This window comes from Dipodomys merriami, unplaced genomic scaffold, assembly GCF_024711535.1.
Source record: "Dipodomys merriami isolate MVZ:Mamm:240054 unplaced genomic scaffold, mDipMer1.0.p SCAF_14, whole genome shotgun sequence".
Taxonomy (NCBI): domain Eukaryota; kingdom Metazoa; phylum Chordata; class Mammalia; order Rodentia; family Heteromyidae; genus Dipodomys; species Dipodomys merriami.
This window is the reverse complement of record NW_027202715.1, coordinates 31,802,085-31,818,657: the sequence shown is the minus strand read 5'-3', so window position 1 is coordinate 31,818,657 and position 16,573 is coordinate 31,802,085. Positions and strand designations below refer to the sequence as shown.

At 36.8% G+C, this 16,573-nt stretch overlaps 1 protein-coding gene across 1 annotated transcript in view; it reads left to right on the top strand.

Annotated features, from left to right (window-relative positions):
* LOC138825777 (neutral ceramidase-like) overlaps positions 1–16,317 on the top strand; it is a 109,170-nt gene extending 92,853 nt beyond the window's left edge. The window contains exons 19-22 of the mRNA XM_070020443.1: positions 998–1,144; positions 5,039–5,098; positions 7,024–7,112; positions 14,748–16,317. Of these exons, the coding sequence (XP_069876544.1) occupies positions 998–1,144; positions 5,039–5,098; positions 7,024–7,112; positions 14,748–14,937 (486 nt within the window). The 3' untranslated portion in view covers positions 14,938–16,317. The remainder of the gene's footprint in view (positions 1–997; positions 1,145–5,038; positions 5,099–7,023; positions 7,113–14,747) is intronic.
* Positions 16,318–16,573: the final 256 nt, after the last annotated feature.

Sequence of the window (16,573 nt, the reverse complement as noted above, 5' to 3'; positions counted from 1 at the left end):
TTATTATTGTTATCACAAGTTGAACTAGGGGCCTCATGTTTGCTTGCTTTTCTTGCCTATGGCTGGCAGTCTACCATTTGTGCTATTTCTCCAGACTGGCTTTTTGCTGGCTTATTGGAGACTGTAAACTATGAACCTCTAGATCTAAGTCTCCTGAGTAGCTAGGATTGTAGGAGTGAGCTATCTATCTGTGCCTGATGATATGTACTATTTCTTTATTCTCACAATCATTCTGTAAAGAGGGAAACATGTTAAAGATTAATCAGTGAGTAGGATTAATGTAAATGTAAGTCAGAGTTGGACAACTATTCTCTAATCCTTTCCAGAAACACAGAGCATTAAGTATATATCAAGGGTTATTTAAAACTTGAGATCCACATTTTAATGACACAAAGGTGGTAAAACATAGAAAACAGGGCAAACAGTCAGTCACTGACATTTACATTTTAAATTAAAAGGTGTGTATTAATTTTTTTAGCACAAACAAGGACACAGAAGAAAATCTTGATTCTAAGATTTCCACAGTGTTGCGAAAGAATCTCAACACAGTAAAAATTCTCCAATAATGAGAGTGTCTTGTATTAGATTCTTGTTCAAGATCACACAAGTGAACGATGGAAGTGCACCGGGGTAGTGTTTCCATGTGGTCTGTCTGATTTCTAGCTTACACTGCCTAGGGAAATAAAACAGCACCTTTCCATCAAAACTTTCTTCTAGTGACAAAAAGTGAAATAATCAATACCTACCAGCATATATTAGAAGGGTTCCCCTCAGATTTTGGTAAAACCTAATAGCTTTTATGGTGTGTGTGTGTGTGTGTGTGTGTGTGTGTGTGTGTGTGTGTGTGTGTGTGTGTGTGTGTGTGTGTGTGTGTGTGTGTATTTGTATGTACACTTTCTACTTTCTTTAGTTCAGGCATTTCGGATATTTCAGGTGTAGGGACAGAGTCTTTGACTCTGTAATTGTTCATTCCTTAAACCAACGCTTTCTGTTTCAGGATACAGTAGCCAACATGAGCAGTGGTCCAGAACCTCCATTTTTCAAGCATCTAATAGCTCCATTAATTCCTAATACGGTGGACAGAACACCAATAGGCAGAAATTTTGGGGATGTCTTGCAGCCAGCAAAATCTACATACAAAGTGGTAAGACCCACAGAGTAATCTTTTTTTTGCAGTTCCATTTCTTTTTTTAAAATTTAATTTTATTGTCAAGGTGATATACAGAGGGGTGACAATTACATGCATAAGGTAGTGAATACATTTCTTGTCAAACTTCTTACCCACTCCCTCATTTTCCTCCCCCCAACCCCTGTCCCCAAGTTGTACAGTTCATTTCCAACATATTGTCTTGTGAGTATCGCTGTTGCATTGGTTCACCCTTTGTCATTTGTCTCAACATTTTGTTGTTCCCTTTCCCTTCCCTAATTCAGATAAAGGCATATAAAATACCCAGGGTACCAAAACCAAATACAGTGACAACATGGGATAAACCATAGGAAACAACACACAAAAGAAAAAAATCAGAGTAGTCTTAAAATATTTCAGGGACCTGTTTTTGGAGGTGAAGGAAGGATGTTTATGATCTTCTGTTGATCCATAAACCAATCTTAACACTGATAATTTTGACAATTTTTCTTGAGCAAGGTCTACACAGAGGATGGAGAATGGAAAATTCTGGCTCTTTTCTTGGGGATAACCAAGTAAAGTTAAATTTGTGAATTAGAAATGATTCTTTTTCTTTTTTTGGGGGGGGGGGTCCAGTCATGGGGCCTGAACTCTGGGCCTGGGCGCTGTCGCTCAGCTCTTCAGCTCAAGGCTAGCACTCTACCACTTGAGCCACAGCGCCATTTCCAGCTTTTTTCTTTTTGCTTATGTGGTGCTGAAGAATTGAACCCAGGGCCTCATGCATGCAAGGCAAGCTCTCTATCACTGAGCCACCTTCCCAGCCCACATTATTCTTTTTCTTAAGTGGGCATTTAAAGAATCATACACTGGAGCTAACAGAAGTTGCCTTTTAAATCAGGGATAGGAAACCACAGAAATAATGGAGGATCAAGTAAAGGTATAGCTGAAGTGGTAGAACACCTGCTTAGCAAACACGAAGTTTTGAGTTCAAATGAATTAAAAAAAAAACAAAACTGAAGCAGGTTTGGTACTACTACATTTTAAGTTGACCTGTTCCTGCAACCTTGCTAAATTATTTATTTGTTCCAACAGTATTATGATATGAATGTCTACATATAGTTATATGTCTTATAAATTAAAATACTTTACATATTCCTTTTTAGATTTCTTTTCTGGATGCCTTTAGTTTTATTTTTTCCTTATTGTATAGTCTAGGCTCCAATATGGTATATAACAATACAGAAGTATAACAATAGAGAATCTTACCTTGTTTCTTTAAGGAAAATATTTTGGGTTTTCCTATATTTTTATTAATGTATATGAATTATAAGAAAGGTTTCATTGGGCTACTTTGATATATTCATATAACAGACTGTGATCAATTTCACTGCCTGTTTAACCTAATGTGTTTATTTTTTTTGTTTTTTGTTTTTTGTTTTTGTCGGTCATGAGGCTTGAACTCTGAGCCTGAGTGCTGTCCCTCAGCTCTTCAGCTCAAGGCTAGTGCTCTACCACTTGATCCACAGTGCCACTTCCGATTTTCTGGTGGTTTATTGGAGATAATAGTTTCATGGACTTTCCTGCCCAGACTGGCTTTGAACCACCATCCTCAGATCTCAGCCTCCTGAGTAGCTAGGATTATAGGCATGAGCCACAAGCTCCTGGCTTGGGATTTTTGTAGATAAATTTAATGAAGCTAGAACAGTTATTTCTTTTTTATGCCTAGTTTAAGGAGAATTTTTACTGGGCATGGGTGTTGGACATTTGCAAATGGTTTCTCTGTGCTACTAAGGTGATTATGTGGTTTTACAAAATTCTATTGCCAGGCAACTTGGCTCACACCTGTAATTCTAGCTACTCAGAAGGCTGAGATCTGGAGGTTTGTGGTTCAATGCTAGCAAAAAGATTCTGTCTCTAAAGTAACCCACACAAAGCAGGGTTATATGTATGGCTCAAGTAATAGAGTGTCAGCTAAGCAAGCATAAGACTCTCAATTGAAAACTCTAGAACCATATGAGTGTGTGTATGTGTGTGTGTGTGTGTGTGTGTGTGTGCGCACATACACACAGCGGCACAAACTCACAAATTTGTTAACATGGGATGCTGCATTAATTGATTTTCAAATATCAAATGATCATTTAGTCATGGTTTATAGTGCTTTTTTATGTTGCTAAATTTGATTTGCTAATGTATTGCCAAGTAATTTTACACACATGTTATGAGAAATGTTTGTGGCTTTCTATTCATGTGTTTTCTTTACCTGCACAGGGTTGCACAGTAGGAGTCAGAAAGTGTTTCCTCTGACACTTTCTTTTTCTTTTTGTTGTTGTTGTTTTGCCTGGGGCTTGAACTCTGGGTCTGGATGCTATCCTGGAGCTCTTTTGCTCAAGGCTAGCATTTGACCACTTGAGCCACAGCTGTATTTTTGGCTTTTTCTGTGATTAATTAGAGATAAGAGTCTCAGGAACTTTCCTTCTCTGGCTAGATTTTAACCTTTGTCCTCAGATCTCAGCCTCCTGATTAGGATTATGGGTGTGATTGCTTACATTTTCTGAAAAATCCTGAAAAGGATTTACATTATGTCTTCTTCAGCTATTTCATGAACTTTGCAAAAACACATGGATCTAGCTGGGGGCTGGTGGCTCACACCTGTAATCCTCAAGAGGCTGAGACCTAAAGATGTGGTTCAAAGCCAGGAATGTCTGTGAAACTATCTCCAATAAACCACCAGAAAACCAGAAGTGGCGCTATAGCCCAAGTTATAGAGTGCTTGCTTGCCTTGCCTTGAGCTGAAGAGCTGAGGGACAGTGCTCAGGCCCAGAGTTCAAGACACCCCCCACTCCCCGCCACCCATCCACCCTTCCCTCCCCCCTCCCCTGCCACTGACCAAAAAAACAAAAACAAAAACACATGGATCTAGGTTTTTTTTTTTTTTGTCAGTTATGGAGCTTGAACTCTGGGCTTGGGTGCTGTCCCTCAGCTGTTCAGCTCAAGGCAAGCACTCTACAACTTGAGCCACAGTGCCACTTCTGGTTTTCTGGTGGTTTATTGGAGATAAGAGTCTCACGGACTTTCCTGCCTGGGCTGGCTTTGAACTGCGTTCCTCAGATCTCAGGTTCCTGAGTAGCTAGGATTTCAGGGGTGAGCCACTGTGCCTGACTCTCAGCAAATTTTTAATTAATAATTTAAGTTCTTGGTATAGGTCTATTGATATTTTCTATTTTTTTCTTTTGAGGCCATTTTTTAAAAATTAGGATCCTATTTCTCTCTAGGAATTTCTTGTAGGAGTTTTTCCATGTTAATGTTTGATTTGTTGATGCAATATAACATTTGTTTTCTGCATAATTTTCCTTTATGGTCCTTTTAATTGCCACAGATAATGATACCTATACTTGCTTCCTGATTTTGGTAGTGTATATTTTTAAAGAACTAGCATTTAGCTTTATTGCTTCTAATTACTGTTGACCTGTAACTAAGCAGCCTTCCCCCCGCCCCCCTTTTTTTTTTTAAATGAGTACTGTGTACCCTAGGCTGGCCTTGAACTCACAATCCTCCTGCTTCAACCTTCTGAATGCAGGAATTGCAGTTGTAAGCTACCACAGTACCTTTCTGCTCCCAAATGTTATATTTTTGCGATCCTGTCTCACTAAAACATGACAAAACAAAACAACATCAACAAAAATAATTTTAGCTCTGGGATTTCATCTATATGTTAATCTACCAAAAGAAAATTCCTTGGCTTCAAATTCCTATGTTCATTGTTGCAAAGATATTTGTAATCACCTGATTAAATGAAGTGGAATCTACACAGGGCACCTGGGTTTTGGGATATGTAACAGATAGTATTTCCATTTGGAGAATAACTCTAAATCCTTTTATTAAAATTTATTAAAATATACCTTTTCTTTCCAGGGAGAAGTCGCTGAAGTTGTATTTGTAGGTGCAAACCCAAAGAATTCAGCGGAGAACAGGGTAAGCATCAGTAACCAGCTTTTAATGTACTTAAATATCTCTTTAAAATATCTCTTAAATATCTCTTTAGAAATGAACAACATAAGGACAAACTGTGCCATCTTGTCTTCCATCTTGTTGTAAATGTGGAATTGAGTCTGTGTGAAAGCACACAGAAAATACCTAACTTGCTCTCTTTAGGATCATTTCTATCACAATTCATATAGGCCCTGGGTTGTGGATTGGCCATACATACCCAGACTGATGCCTGTGGCATGGCTTCTGGCTCTTGTGCTTTATTTTGTATTGGTCTTTTCCCCATTCTTTACTACTGGCACCAGCAAGGTGCTTAATTTTATTAATTAATTTTATTAATGCATCAGCAGGGTGTATTTATCTTGTGTCTGATGTAAAATCAGTATAGAAATGCATAAAATAGAATGTGAATTGAACCTATTTCCCTACATTATACTTTTGAAAGGAAATTATATGAATAGTTACTAGTAATACTTTTGAAAGGAAATTACTAGTTTGTTACATAGCATTTATATAATATGATTATTTTAAAAACAAATTGAAGTAGGTTTAGTATTCTGTAATTCCTTAAAATGTAATTCCTTACATATTATACAAGGAATAACTAGACATGCTGTAATTGTCAAACTTTAAACAAACTGAGTGTGGTGGCAAACACTATAATCCCAGTACTCTGGAGACAAAGGTATGAAAGCTGTGAACTAAAGGTGTTCCTACACTACATAGTAAGATCCTGTCTTAAAAAAAGAAAAAACCCCAAGAAACAAAACTTGAACAGCCAAAACCAGAAGCAGAAATAAAATATGGACATTTATAGAGGAAGAAGAATGTACATATGAAGGTAAATTCTAGGTCTGGAAAGAGATTTTATGGTAAGAAAGTGAGAGAAGGATAGTCATGTGTTTAGTTCCTCATGTTTGGTAGCATTGGCTTGATCTGTATTCTATAATCAATCATCAGGATCCACCCTAACTTTTACCTTATCTAATGCTTTCCCAATGCCCTAAATGTTCAGAAACAGGTCTCTTTACAAGTAACTATGGTTATGAAAACCATCTTATCAGATATAACTTCTAATTGGGTATAACCAGTTGAATAATTAGATAATAAGTTTAAATAATTACATGGCTCAGCTGTAAACAAATCATTTTTCAACAGAGGGTTATCTGAATGAACACAAATGGCAGATGGTGACAGATACAGTTGAGTTAGTTATAAGCCCTATCTTTATTGGCTACTTTGTGAAGGTTTAGGGGGAAATGGGAGATTTATGACCTTTGTATTTATTACCTTGTCATATTATTCAAATATGGGCTTATTTGAAGCTAAATTCTTAGACAAGAACAAATTGTCCTATTATAGCTATCTTCTGATGGGGAAATAAAATCTGCTTATGATATGTTTCTGGGAATCCATTATGACAAAGAATAGAGACTGTCTTTAGCTCCTCAGGACACAGAAGATTTATGTATTCTTTTCAATTCCTTCACTTGGGGAGACAGAGTAACTATAATTGTGTGGAGGTGGAAAGATGAGGAAACTCCCATTTCCCCTCCTAAATCATGAGGTGACTACAGATGGTCTTAGAATTAATAAAACTTCCCTGAAAAGGCTTGAGTTATACCTTTTGAAATCTCAAGTTTGATTCCCAGTTCCTTCTCAGCTCTAAATTTTACAATTTAGTATCAGCTCCCTAATTATGCTCCTTTCAAATTTCTGAAAAGGTCATGGTTTTTAACAGAAGTTGAGATTCTGAAGATATCACATAGACTGTTAAGATTAAACACCTAAGCATTTACAATAAATTTGAATGTGTGTTGTTAAATTAGTGTGCGTTTAACAAGGAGCATTCATATAGACACAGCAGTTGTGTCCGTGCAGTCTGATCAGCTACATGACTTGTGTTTTAGACCCATGAGACCTTTCTCACTGTGGAGAAATATGAAGACACTACTTCAACCTGGCACATACTGTATAATGATGCCTCCTGGGAGACGCGGTGAGCACCTCTATTGAATATTTTGTCTTTCTAGTTTTGAAAACTGGTTTTGGTAATGCATAAAGGACAAATGAGAAGACTGGCTCAAGAAATCATTTTAATGATATTCTGTTTTCAATGTGGACATATCTTAATTGATTTAATAGACTTCTTTTTTGAATGCTATTTTTTCTACAAAACAATATGCTGTGTGTCTCCATGAGGTTAGGTGCTAATGGGGTGAAGACATTTGCTGTTTTTTTTTTTTTCCTTATGGCTACAGTTATTTTCCTGGAAATCTGACTAGCCTTCTTGCAAATTGGTTGAAAGGGGTATTGGCTGAAGTTGCTGAGCTGTCTCTGTGGAGCTCATCATTTCTACTGGGAAAATAATGAGTCTGTTCCCAACATGTAGAACATGTTTGTACATGGCCAAAGTTTCTTCTTTTGAGATAGATATTGGAACACAATAGAAACAAGCCAGGGGTTTAATAACCTCATGAGTTTACTCAGAAACATATCTCAGTGCCTTTGTTCCCACACTTTTCAGCTGAATGGATATTTTGAAGATTTTGACAATAGGTCTGCTATAAGGAAGTATTTATATTCTCAAGTCTGTAAATTTTACACCACAAGAAAGTGGTATGGAAGTAAGTAGAGTTTTTCTTTAAAAAGCAATTTGTATCTATCTCATGTTTTCTCAATCCCAGTGGTTTAGATCATTAACTGCAAACAGGGATTTGAGTCTTCCATTGAAGACTTGAGTCTTCCATTGGTTAATACATAAGATATAAGCATAATTTCACCCCCTTTGGTCTTTAAGGTTTTAGATTACAGATGTTTTATTTTTCAATATATATTTTTATTGTAAAGATACTGTACAGAAGGGCTACAGTTACATGAGTAAGATGAGTACATTTCCTATAGAGCATTGTTACCCCCTCCTTTGTTTTTCCCCTACCATCCCTTCCCTCCCAACCTCCCCACCTCCTCTCTTACCCTAAGTTGTAAAGCTCCTTTTCAAAATAGTGTCTTTTAGATCTCATTGTTACAATGGGTTGAGCTGTAACCTTATTTCAGCTATTTGTTATTTCCCTTGCCCTCCCCAAATTAGAAAAATGTATATACAAGGTGCAGGCACTAGAATCAAATACAGTGAAAACAGAGGTTATACCATGGGGGAAGAACATACAAGAGAATAAAAAAGTCATATAGTACATTGTAAGTACATTAAAAAGAACAGCAAGAAAGACAAAACTCTTGTCCCTATCTTGGGGTTCATTTTGCATAGCATCATCTAATATGGTCATATGTACATAGCTTTTGACCTTTTCTGCTTGTCCTAGACATAAACTAATTATTGCAGATAAGGGAAACCATGGGACCCATGTTTCTTTGGGCCTAGCTTACTTCACTTAATATAATTTTTTCCAAGTCTTTACATTTCCTAACAAATGGGACAGTGTCATTCTCTCTGATGCAGGAATAGAATACATACATATCTATATCTATATCTCTATCTATCTATCTATCTATCTATCTATCTATCTATCTATCTATCTATCTATCTATCACATTTTCTTGATCCATTCATCTACTGAGGGACATCTGGGTTGGTTCCATATCTTAGCTAAGGTGAATAATGCTGCAATAAACATAGTTGGGCTGGTAGCTTTAGTATGGCCTTGTTTGTGATCATTTGGGTAAATGCCCCAAAGTAGGATTTCTGGATCATAGGGGGGCTCTATGGGGAGTCTTTTGAGGAACCTCCATACTGCTTTCCAAAGTGGTTGAACAAGTTTACATTCCCACCAACAATGCAGTAGGGTTCCCTTTTGGCCACATCCCCTCCAGCATCTGTTGTTGTTAGAGTTCTTGATTATAGTCATTCTAACTGGGGTGAGGTGGAATCTCAATGTTGTTTTGATTTGCATTTCTTTTATGGCTAGAGAGGTTGATCATTTCTTCATGTGTCTATTGGCCATCCTTCTTTCCTCTTCAGAGCAGTTTCTCTTTAAGTCTTTAGCCCATTTATTTATTGGGCAGTTGTTTCTTTGAGGATTTGTTGTTGGGGGATTTAATTTTTTGAGTTTTACATATATCTTAGATATGAGATCATTGTCCATTGTATGGCTAGTGAAGATCTTCTCCCAATCTCTGGGTTTTCTATTGATATTGCTAGCTATGTCCTTTGTCATGTAAAAGTTCTGCAGCTTCATGCAATCCCATTTGTCCACCTTTTCTTTGATTTGTTGTGTTTCTGGGTCTTTATTAGGAAAATTTCGGCCTGTGCCAAGGATCCCTATAGAATTTCTCCTATTCCTTCCTGTAATCTTTTAAGGTTGTCTGCTTTGACTTCGAGGTCTTTGATCCATTTGGAGTTGATTCTTCTGCAGGGTGATAGATAAGGATCTAGCTTTAGTTTTCTACAGGTGAATAACCAATTTTCCCAGCACCATTTACTGAAGAGGCTGTCTTTCTTCCATTCTATTTTTTTAGTTCCCTTATTGAAGATTAGGTAGCTATAGGTCTGGAGATTCATTTCTGGGTCTTCAGTTTTATTCCATTGGTCCTGAGGTCTGTTCTTGTGCCAGTACCAAGCTGTTTTGATTACTATGGTTTTGTAGTAGAGTTTGAAATTTGGTAATGATATTCCTGCAGCACCATTCTTTCTGTTAAGGATCATTTTTGCTATTCAGGGTCTTTTATTGTTCCATATGAATTTTTGGATTACCTCTTCTATTTCCTTGAAGAATGAGGTTGGAATATTGATAGGCATCGCATGGAATTTGTAGATAGCCTTGGGAAGTATTGCCATTTTCACAATGTTCATCCTTCCAATCCAGGAGCATGGGAGTTTTTGACACTTTCTAAGTTCTGTTTTGATTTCCTTTTTCAGTTTTTTAAAGTTTTCATCATAGAGGTCCTTTAATTCTTTGGTTAAGTTAATTCCTAGGTATTTTACTTTTTGTGGGGCTATTACGAATGGAATTGCTTTCCTAGTTTCAGTTATGCTTCTCATTGTTGGCATACAGAAAAGCCATTCATTTTGGGGGTTAATTTTATACCCTGCTATTTTGTCAAAGTTTCAGATCAGCTTGAGTAACTTGGTAGTGGAGTCTATGGGGTTCTTAAAATACAAGATCATGTCATCTGCAAAGAGGGAGAGTTTTACTTCATTTTTCTCTATTTGGATCCCCTTTATGTTTGCATCTTGTCTTATTGCTCTAGCTAGGCATTCTAATACTAAATTGAAGAGAAATGGAGAGAGTGGACATCCTTGTCTCATTCCTGAACTTAGAGGAAATGGATTTAGCTTTTTGCCATTAAGTAGAATGCTGGCTGTATGTTTGTCATACACTGCCTTTATTATACTGAATGTTCCAGGGATTCCTAATTTTTCCAGAGCTTTCATCATAAAGGGGTGTTGGATCTTGTCAAATGCTTTTACTACATCTATTGAGATAACCATGTGGTTCTTATCTTTGCTCTTGTTGATGTGATGAATTATAGTAATTGCCTTGCATATATTGGACAACATTTGTATCCCTGAAATGAATCCTGTATGATCATGATGTATGATTTTTTTTGATGAGTCATTGAAGTCGATTGGCCAAAGTTTTGTTGAGAAGTTTTACATCGATGTTCATAAAAAAATGGGCCTATAATTCTTTCTTTGATGAATCCCTACATGGTTTTGGTGTGCGAGTTATGATGGCTTCATATTAAGAGTTTGGTAGTGAACTCTCACTTTCAATTTCACTGAAGAGTTGGAGGAATATTGGTGTGAATTCTGCTTTGAAAGCCTTGTAGAATTCAGCTGTACATCCATTTGTCCTGGGTGGGAGGTCTCTTATTGCTGTTTCTATTTTGATGCTTGATATGGGTTGATTGTCAAGTTGGTTTAAATCATCTTGGTTTAGTTTGGGCATGTCAGTATTTGCTAGAAATTTGTCCATTTCTTCCAGATTCTCAAACGTATTAGCATAAAGGTTTGAGAAGTTTTCCCTTATAATGTTCTGAATCTTGTTTTTTTTTTCCCCCCTGTGGTGATGTTTCCATTCTCATTTATGAGTTTGTTTGAGTGTGTTCTGTTGTTTTTCTGATAAGATTTGCTAAGGGTCTGTCAATTTTGTTAATTTTTTTGAAAAACCAACTCTTTGTTGTTGTTGTTGTTGTTTGGATTCAAATGCATTTAATTATGATATTTTTTGCATCTGCTAGATTGGAGTTTTGCTTGTAGCTCGTTTTCAAGGAGCTTCCAGTACCTTAAATTGTTTGTTTCAGATTTCTCCATTTGTTGATGTAGGAACTCAGAGCTATTAAGTTACCTCTGAGTACTACCTTTGCTGTGTCCAAAGGAGCTGGCAATTTGTGTGTTCATTTGTGTTAAATATCAGGAACATTTTAATTTCCTTTCTAATCTCTTCAATGACCCACTGTGGTTCAACAATATGTTGTTCAGCCTCCATGTGTTACAGGATTGTCTTTGGTGGCTTTTGGTGTTGAATTCTAATTTTATTCTCTTATGGTCTGAGAGGATACAGGGCATAATTTCAATGTTTCTGAATTTAGACAAATTTTCCTTGTGACCTAAAATGTGATCTATTTTGGAGAATGTTCTGTGTGCTGCTGAGAAGAATGTATAGTGTGATGCTGCTGGGTGAAATATTTGGTAGATGTCTGTTAAGTCTAGTTGATCTATGCAGTTGTTTAGATCTGAGGTTTCTCTGTTGATTTTTTTGTAACATTGGGGGGCTAGTGGTGTGTTAAGGTCCCCCAAAATTAATGTTTTTGTATCTGTGTGAGATTTTAGGGAAAAATAGTGTTTCTTGGATAAATTTGGATGATCTGTTATCTGGTGAATGCTTATTTAGAATTGTAATATCCTCTGAAGGAGAGATCCCTTAATTAGTATGTAATTGCCTTCTTTGAAGTCTATTTTATCTGATATTAGGATTGCAACTCTTGCCTGTTTATGGGGGCTGTTTGCTTTGTAGATTTTATTCCAGCCTGTCACTTACTTTCATAACATGATTGTTTCTGTGGGCAAGTCGTGTCTCTTGAAGGCATCAGCTAGAAGGATCTTGCTTTGTGATCCATCTAGGCTGTCTATGTTGCTTAATTGGAGAGTTAAGTCCATTAATATTGTGAGTTAAGACTGAGAGGTGTTTAGTAGTTCCTGCCATGTTATCTACCTTCTTGGGGACTATGCCAACTGAATTCTTCCTGTGATTCTTGGAGTCTCTGTTTGGGGGCTGTTTATTCGCCTTTATTTCCCTCTTATTGGTTGTCTATATGCAGGACATTTTAGGTATCTTTGGTAGTGCTGGTTTGATAGAGATATATTGTTTCAATTTTTCTTTGCTGAAGGTTTTATTTGACCTTCTATTATGAAGGAGAGTTTAGCTTGGTATAGTATTCTTGGTTGATAGTTGTTTGTCTTTAGGGCCTGGCATACATCATTCCACGCTTTTCTTGCTTTAATTGTCTCTACTGAGAAATCTGAATTTATTCTGATTGGTTTCCCTTTATATGTGATTGATCTTTTCTCTCTGACAGCTTTAAGGATCCTTTCCTTGGTCTGAATTGATCTTGTGCAGATTACACTGTGGGATAACCTGTTCTGGTCTGGTCTATTTGGGGTTCTAAAGGCTTCTTGCACTTGAATGAGCCTATCTTTTTGCGTGTTTGGGAAGTTCTCTGCTAGGATCCTGTTAAATAAATCTCCTAGATTTTTAACTTCTGTCACTAGGCCCTCCTCTGCACCCATTAACCTTATATTAGGCCTTCTGATGGTGTCTTATAAATGTTGAATAAATCTATCATATTTCTTGGTTTTGTGTTGAATACTTGTCTGTTCTTTCTCTATAATGTCAAGGCTGTCTTGAATCCCAGAAGTTCGATCTTTTGCATGGTCTAACCTACTTGCAAGACTTTCTACTTTTTAAAATTATCTTTCCTTCTAATCCGGTTTTATTTTTAAAACAAGAAAACATACTTATTGTAACTAGTGATACTGATAATAAAAAGAATGCTTTATTTCCAAAAGCTAAAGTCCATCATGTTATATTTACATCTCTGCCTGCTCATTAACAATAGTCTCATCAAATATTTATGGAGTGCACTAAGCTAATCATGGAAGAGCAGAGAATGTTGAGTATTTGCTCTGAGATTTATATGCTCAAGAGATTTACTTTTGATATAACTGAAATATCAGCTAGTGGATCCAACATGTCTCACTTTGTCACAAAGATCATGTGGGCTCCCTACTCTGGTCTTCAGGGAGCAGATCACGGCCCAGCTTGATCTAACTTCATGTGTTTCCTTTATCTCAAACACTTTCCCACAGCTTACTATGCCCTGTACTTGCAAACCTGCTTTATGTTCTTTGGCTATATTGTACTTTCTCTTGTTGTGGACATTGGTGCGCGTGGTGTGTGTGTGTGTGTGTGTGTGTGTGTGTGTGTGTGTGTGTGTGTGTGTGTGTGTGTGCACGCATGTGTACTTTCTTTCTTGCCAGTTATGCTCTTCCTCCACATCTCTGTGGACTGTGTAGCTTTGGTGTAAATGATATCTTCTCGGGAGTGTCTGTCATGTTTTCTCCATTGCATTTAACCCTTTTACTTAAAAAATGTGTTTTTCTGTTTTACTATCATTGCCTTCATTCGTATACTCAAGAGAATATGTTTTATGAAACCATCTTTCTCTTGCTCATTATTGTGTCATACTCAGTTGGTGATAATCTTCCCCTTTTGTTTATATGTATGTGCCAGTGCTGAGGCTTAAACTCAGGGCCTCACACTCTGCCTTGGCTTTTCTTGCCCAATGCTAGACCTTTGCCACATGAGCCATAGCTCCACAGTCAACTTTTTCGTGGTTTATCGGAGATAAGCATCTCATGGACTCTTCTGCCCAGGCCAGCTTCCAATTGTAGTTCTTAGGATTATAGACATGAACCACCAGCACTTGCCTAGTCCTTTTGGAATAGATCTGGCACATCTGTACACTAATTACGCATTTTTAACTAATGAATGAAGATGGGAAGAGAAGTGCTGACTGGCGCAGAGTTTGATAAGTGTGAAAAGGTATTCTACAACCATTCAGAACAGGAGTCATTCTTTTCTAGATGTGGGTTATTTTTTCCATCTGTTGGGCCTGCACTCTGGGCCTGCGCACCATCCCTCAGCCCTTCAGCTCAAGGCTGGTGCTCTACCACTTGAGGCACAGCACCACTTCCAGTTTTTTCTGCTTATGTGGTGCTAAGGAATCTATTCCAGTGCCTCATACATGCAAGGCAAGCACTCTACCATTGAGCCACCTGCCCAGCCCTAGTTGGGGATTTTTTTAGTATATTTAAATAATTGTAGAAAGGAAGAACTCCTTTTGTTCTGCACATCAAGTAAGGTTTTATGGGATAAATTGAGTTAGGTAGTTCGAAAAGTAGAATAAATAAAGACATTTTTACAAATGACTGTTCTTGGTCAAAGTTCTCCTAATAGGCATTTATGTCTGTTGTTTGTTGCTATATACTGTCAAAGTGTCTAGAATAATGCCTTGCTCATTGTAAACCCCTTTGAATCTTCATTGAATTAATAATCACTCATTCTAAATTGTTAAATTATATTTTGCTTATTTGTTTGTTTTCTACCAACAGGTTTTACTGGCACAAGGGATTATTTGGTCAGAGTAATGTAACAATAGAATGGCATATTCCAATTACTGCTCAACCTGGAATCTATAGAATAAGATACTTAGGACACATCCGAAAGCTGGAAATTCTGAAGCCTGAAGTCCTACTTGCATTTGAAGGCACTTCTCCTTCTTTTGAAGTCATAATTACTTAGTGAAAAGTTGACAGATATTTGAAGAACAGCTTTATTCTGTACATCCTAGAACTATTCCACATGAATGTGAACTCCATTTTGACTTCTATAATTGCCTCTGCTTGGGGACAAATAGTTTATTGCTAATGGGACAAGTGTGTGTGTGTGTGTGTGTGTGTGTGTGTGTGTGTGTGTGTGTGTGTGTATGTTCTGAGAGAGAGGGGTAAAGAGAGAGAGAGGTCCCATTACTTTCTCCAGCAGCCATGCACCATGTTCTACAGCCTAAAGCATGATTTCTTTTGAGGCCTTACAAGTCCCTTCATTCTGAAATCTGTGAAATGTTAGTGAGAATGTTTAAAGATGTGTGAGCAGTGTTAGTGTTTGAACTATTTATTTATAGAATTATTGAATGTTAGCACTAGAGATGACCGAGGAACTTTCCTTGATTAATCTTGGATTGTACAGATGGGAAACAATGAAGTTGTATGGACTTAACATTACAATAAGGTTTTAGAACATTTCTTCCAAATGCATTTTAACAATATGGCATAATCATATCATAAAAGTATGAGCTCAATTAGAGAAATGCAAAAACTAGCATGCCATTTTTTTGTGCATTCAGATTAACACAGCCCTTCAAAGCAGTCATTCTAGAGTTAGTATTGCTTAGTTTAGAGTAGTTGTTGATGCTCGAATCATTTCTGGAATTGCCTTCAGAGCCCAGTTGAAGAAATCAATCTTGCAAATATTTGATTATGCCTTGTATTTCTCTAAGTGTCCTTCTCTCACTAGATTGTGTCTCATATTTCTAAGACAAAGTCTATTTTTTTCTTTACTATTTTTGCCAATAAAATTTACCTTCATCCACAAAGAATATCATTAATGTAGATTTTAAAATAAATAGTTATTGGTTGGGAAGACAGTCCTTAAGAGGACATCCTAAATTCATGCATCATTGTTTTTTTATTCAATCCACAGCTTATCAGTCATGCACCGATCCATTCATGGATAGTATATTAATAAAGTCGTGTCAATCATTGTGCTTGTTTCTAGTCTTGACAATTAGTGAGATCATATTGGAACTGACAGTAACCACTATTTTGCCCATTCAACTTGATACATTTATTCTAGAGAAACATTACATGTTACTGACGTTCAAGTCTCATACTGTATATCTTCTATACAGAAGAAAGTAGCTCCAGACAGTTGGCTAAATACTATTTTGAAGGATATTTGCAAATTGTGAAATGTCCCAAGAATGAGATATGACAAGTCAACATCAACTGCCTGAAAATAAATTGCATTTGAAATTACTGAGTTAACTATGAGCTCCCAGACTGCAAAATAAATTCCCAAACCCCAATCCATACTTTTGCATGTGTATGAAAGCTTATAGCATTTTAGGAGTAAAAAAATCAATGTCTATTTCAAAAATAAACTAAGGTTTGAAAAATAATGATTTGAATAATCATATTATGAATGTTCATTTATGTAATAATTTACCCATCTAAAAATGAGCGATTGAATTTGAATGAACCTAAAATAGGTTTGGGTGAATCAGTCTTCTTGTCTGTCAAAGGGTGTTCCTAAGGAATTGAATTCCTGAGAGACTAGCTAATCAGGATTTCTAAAGTTTGTGATCACTTTTCTTAATGAC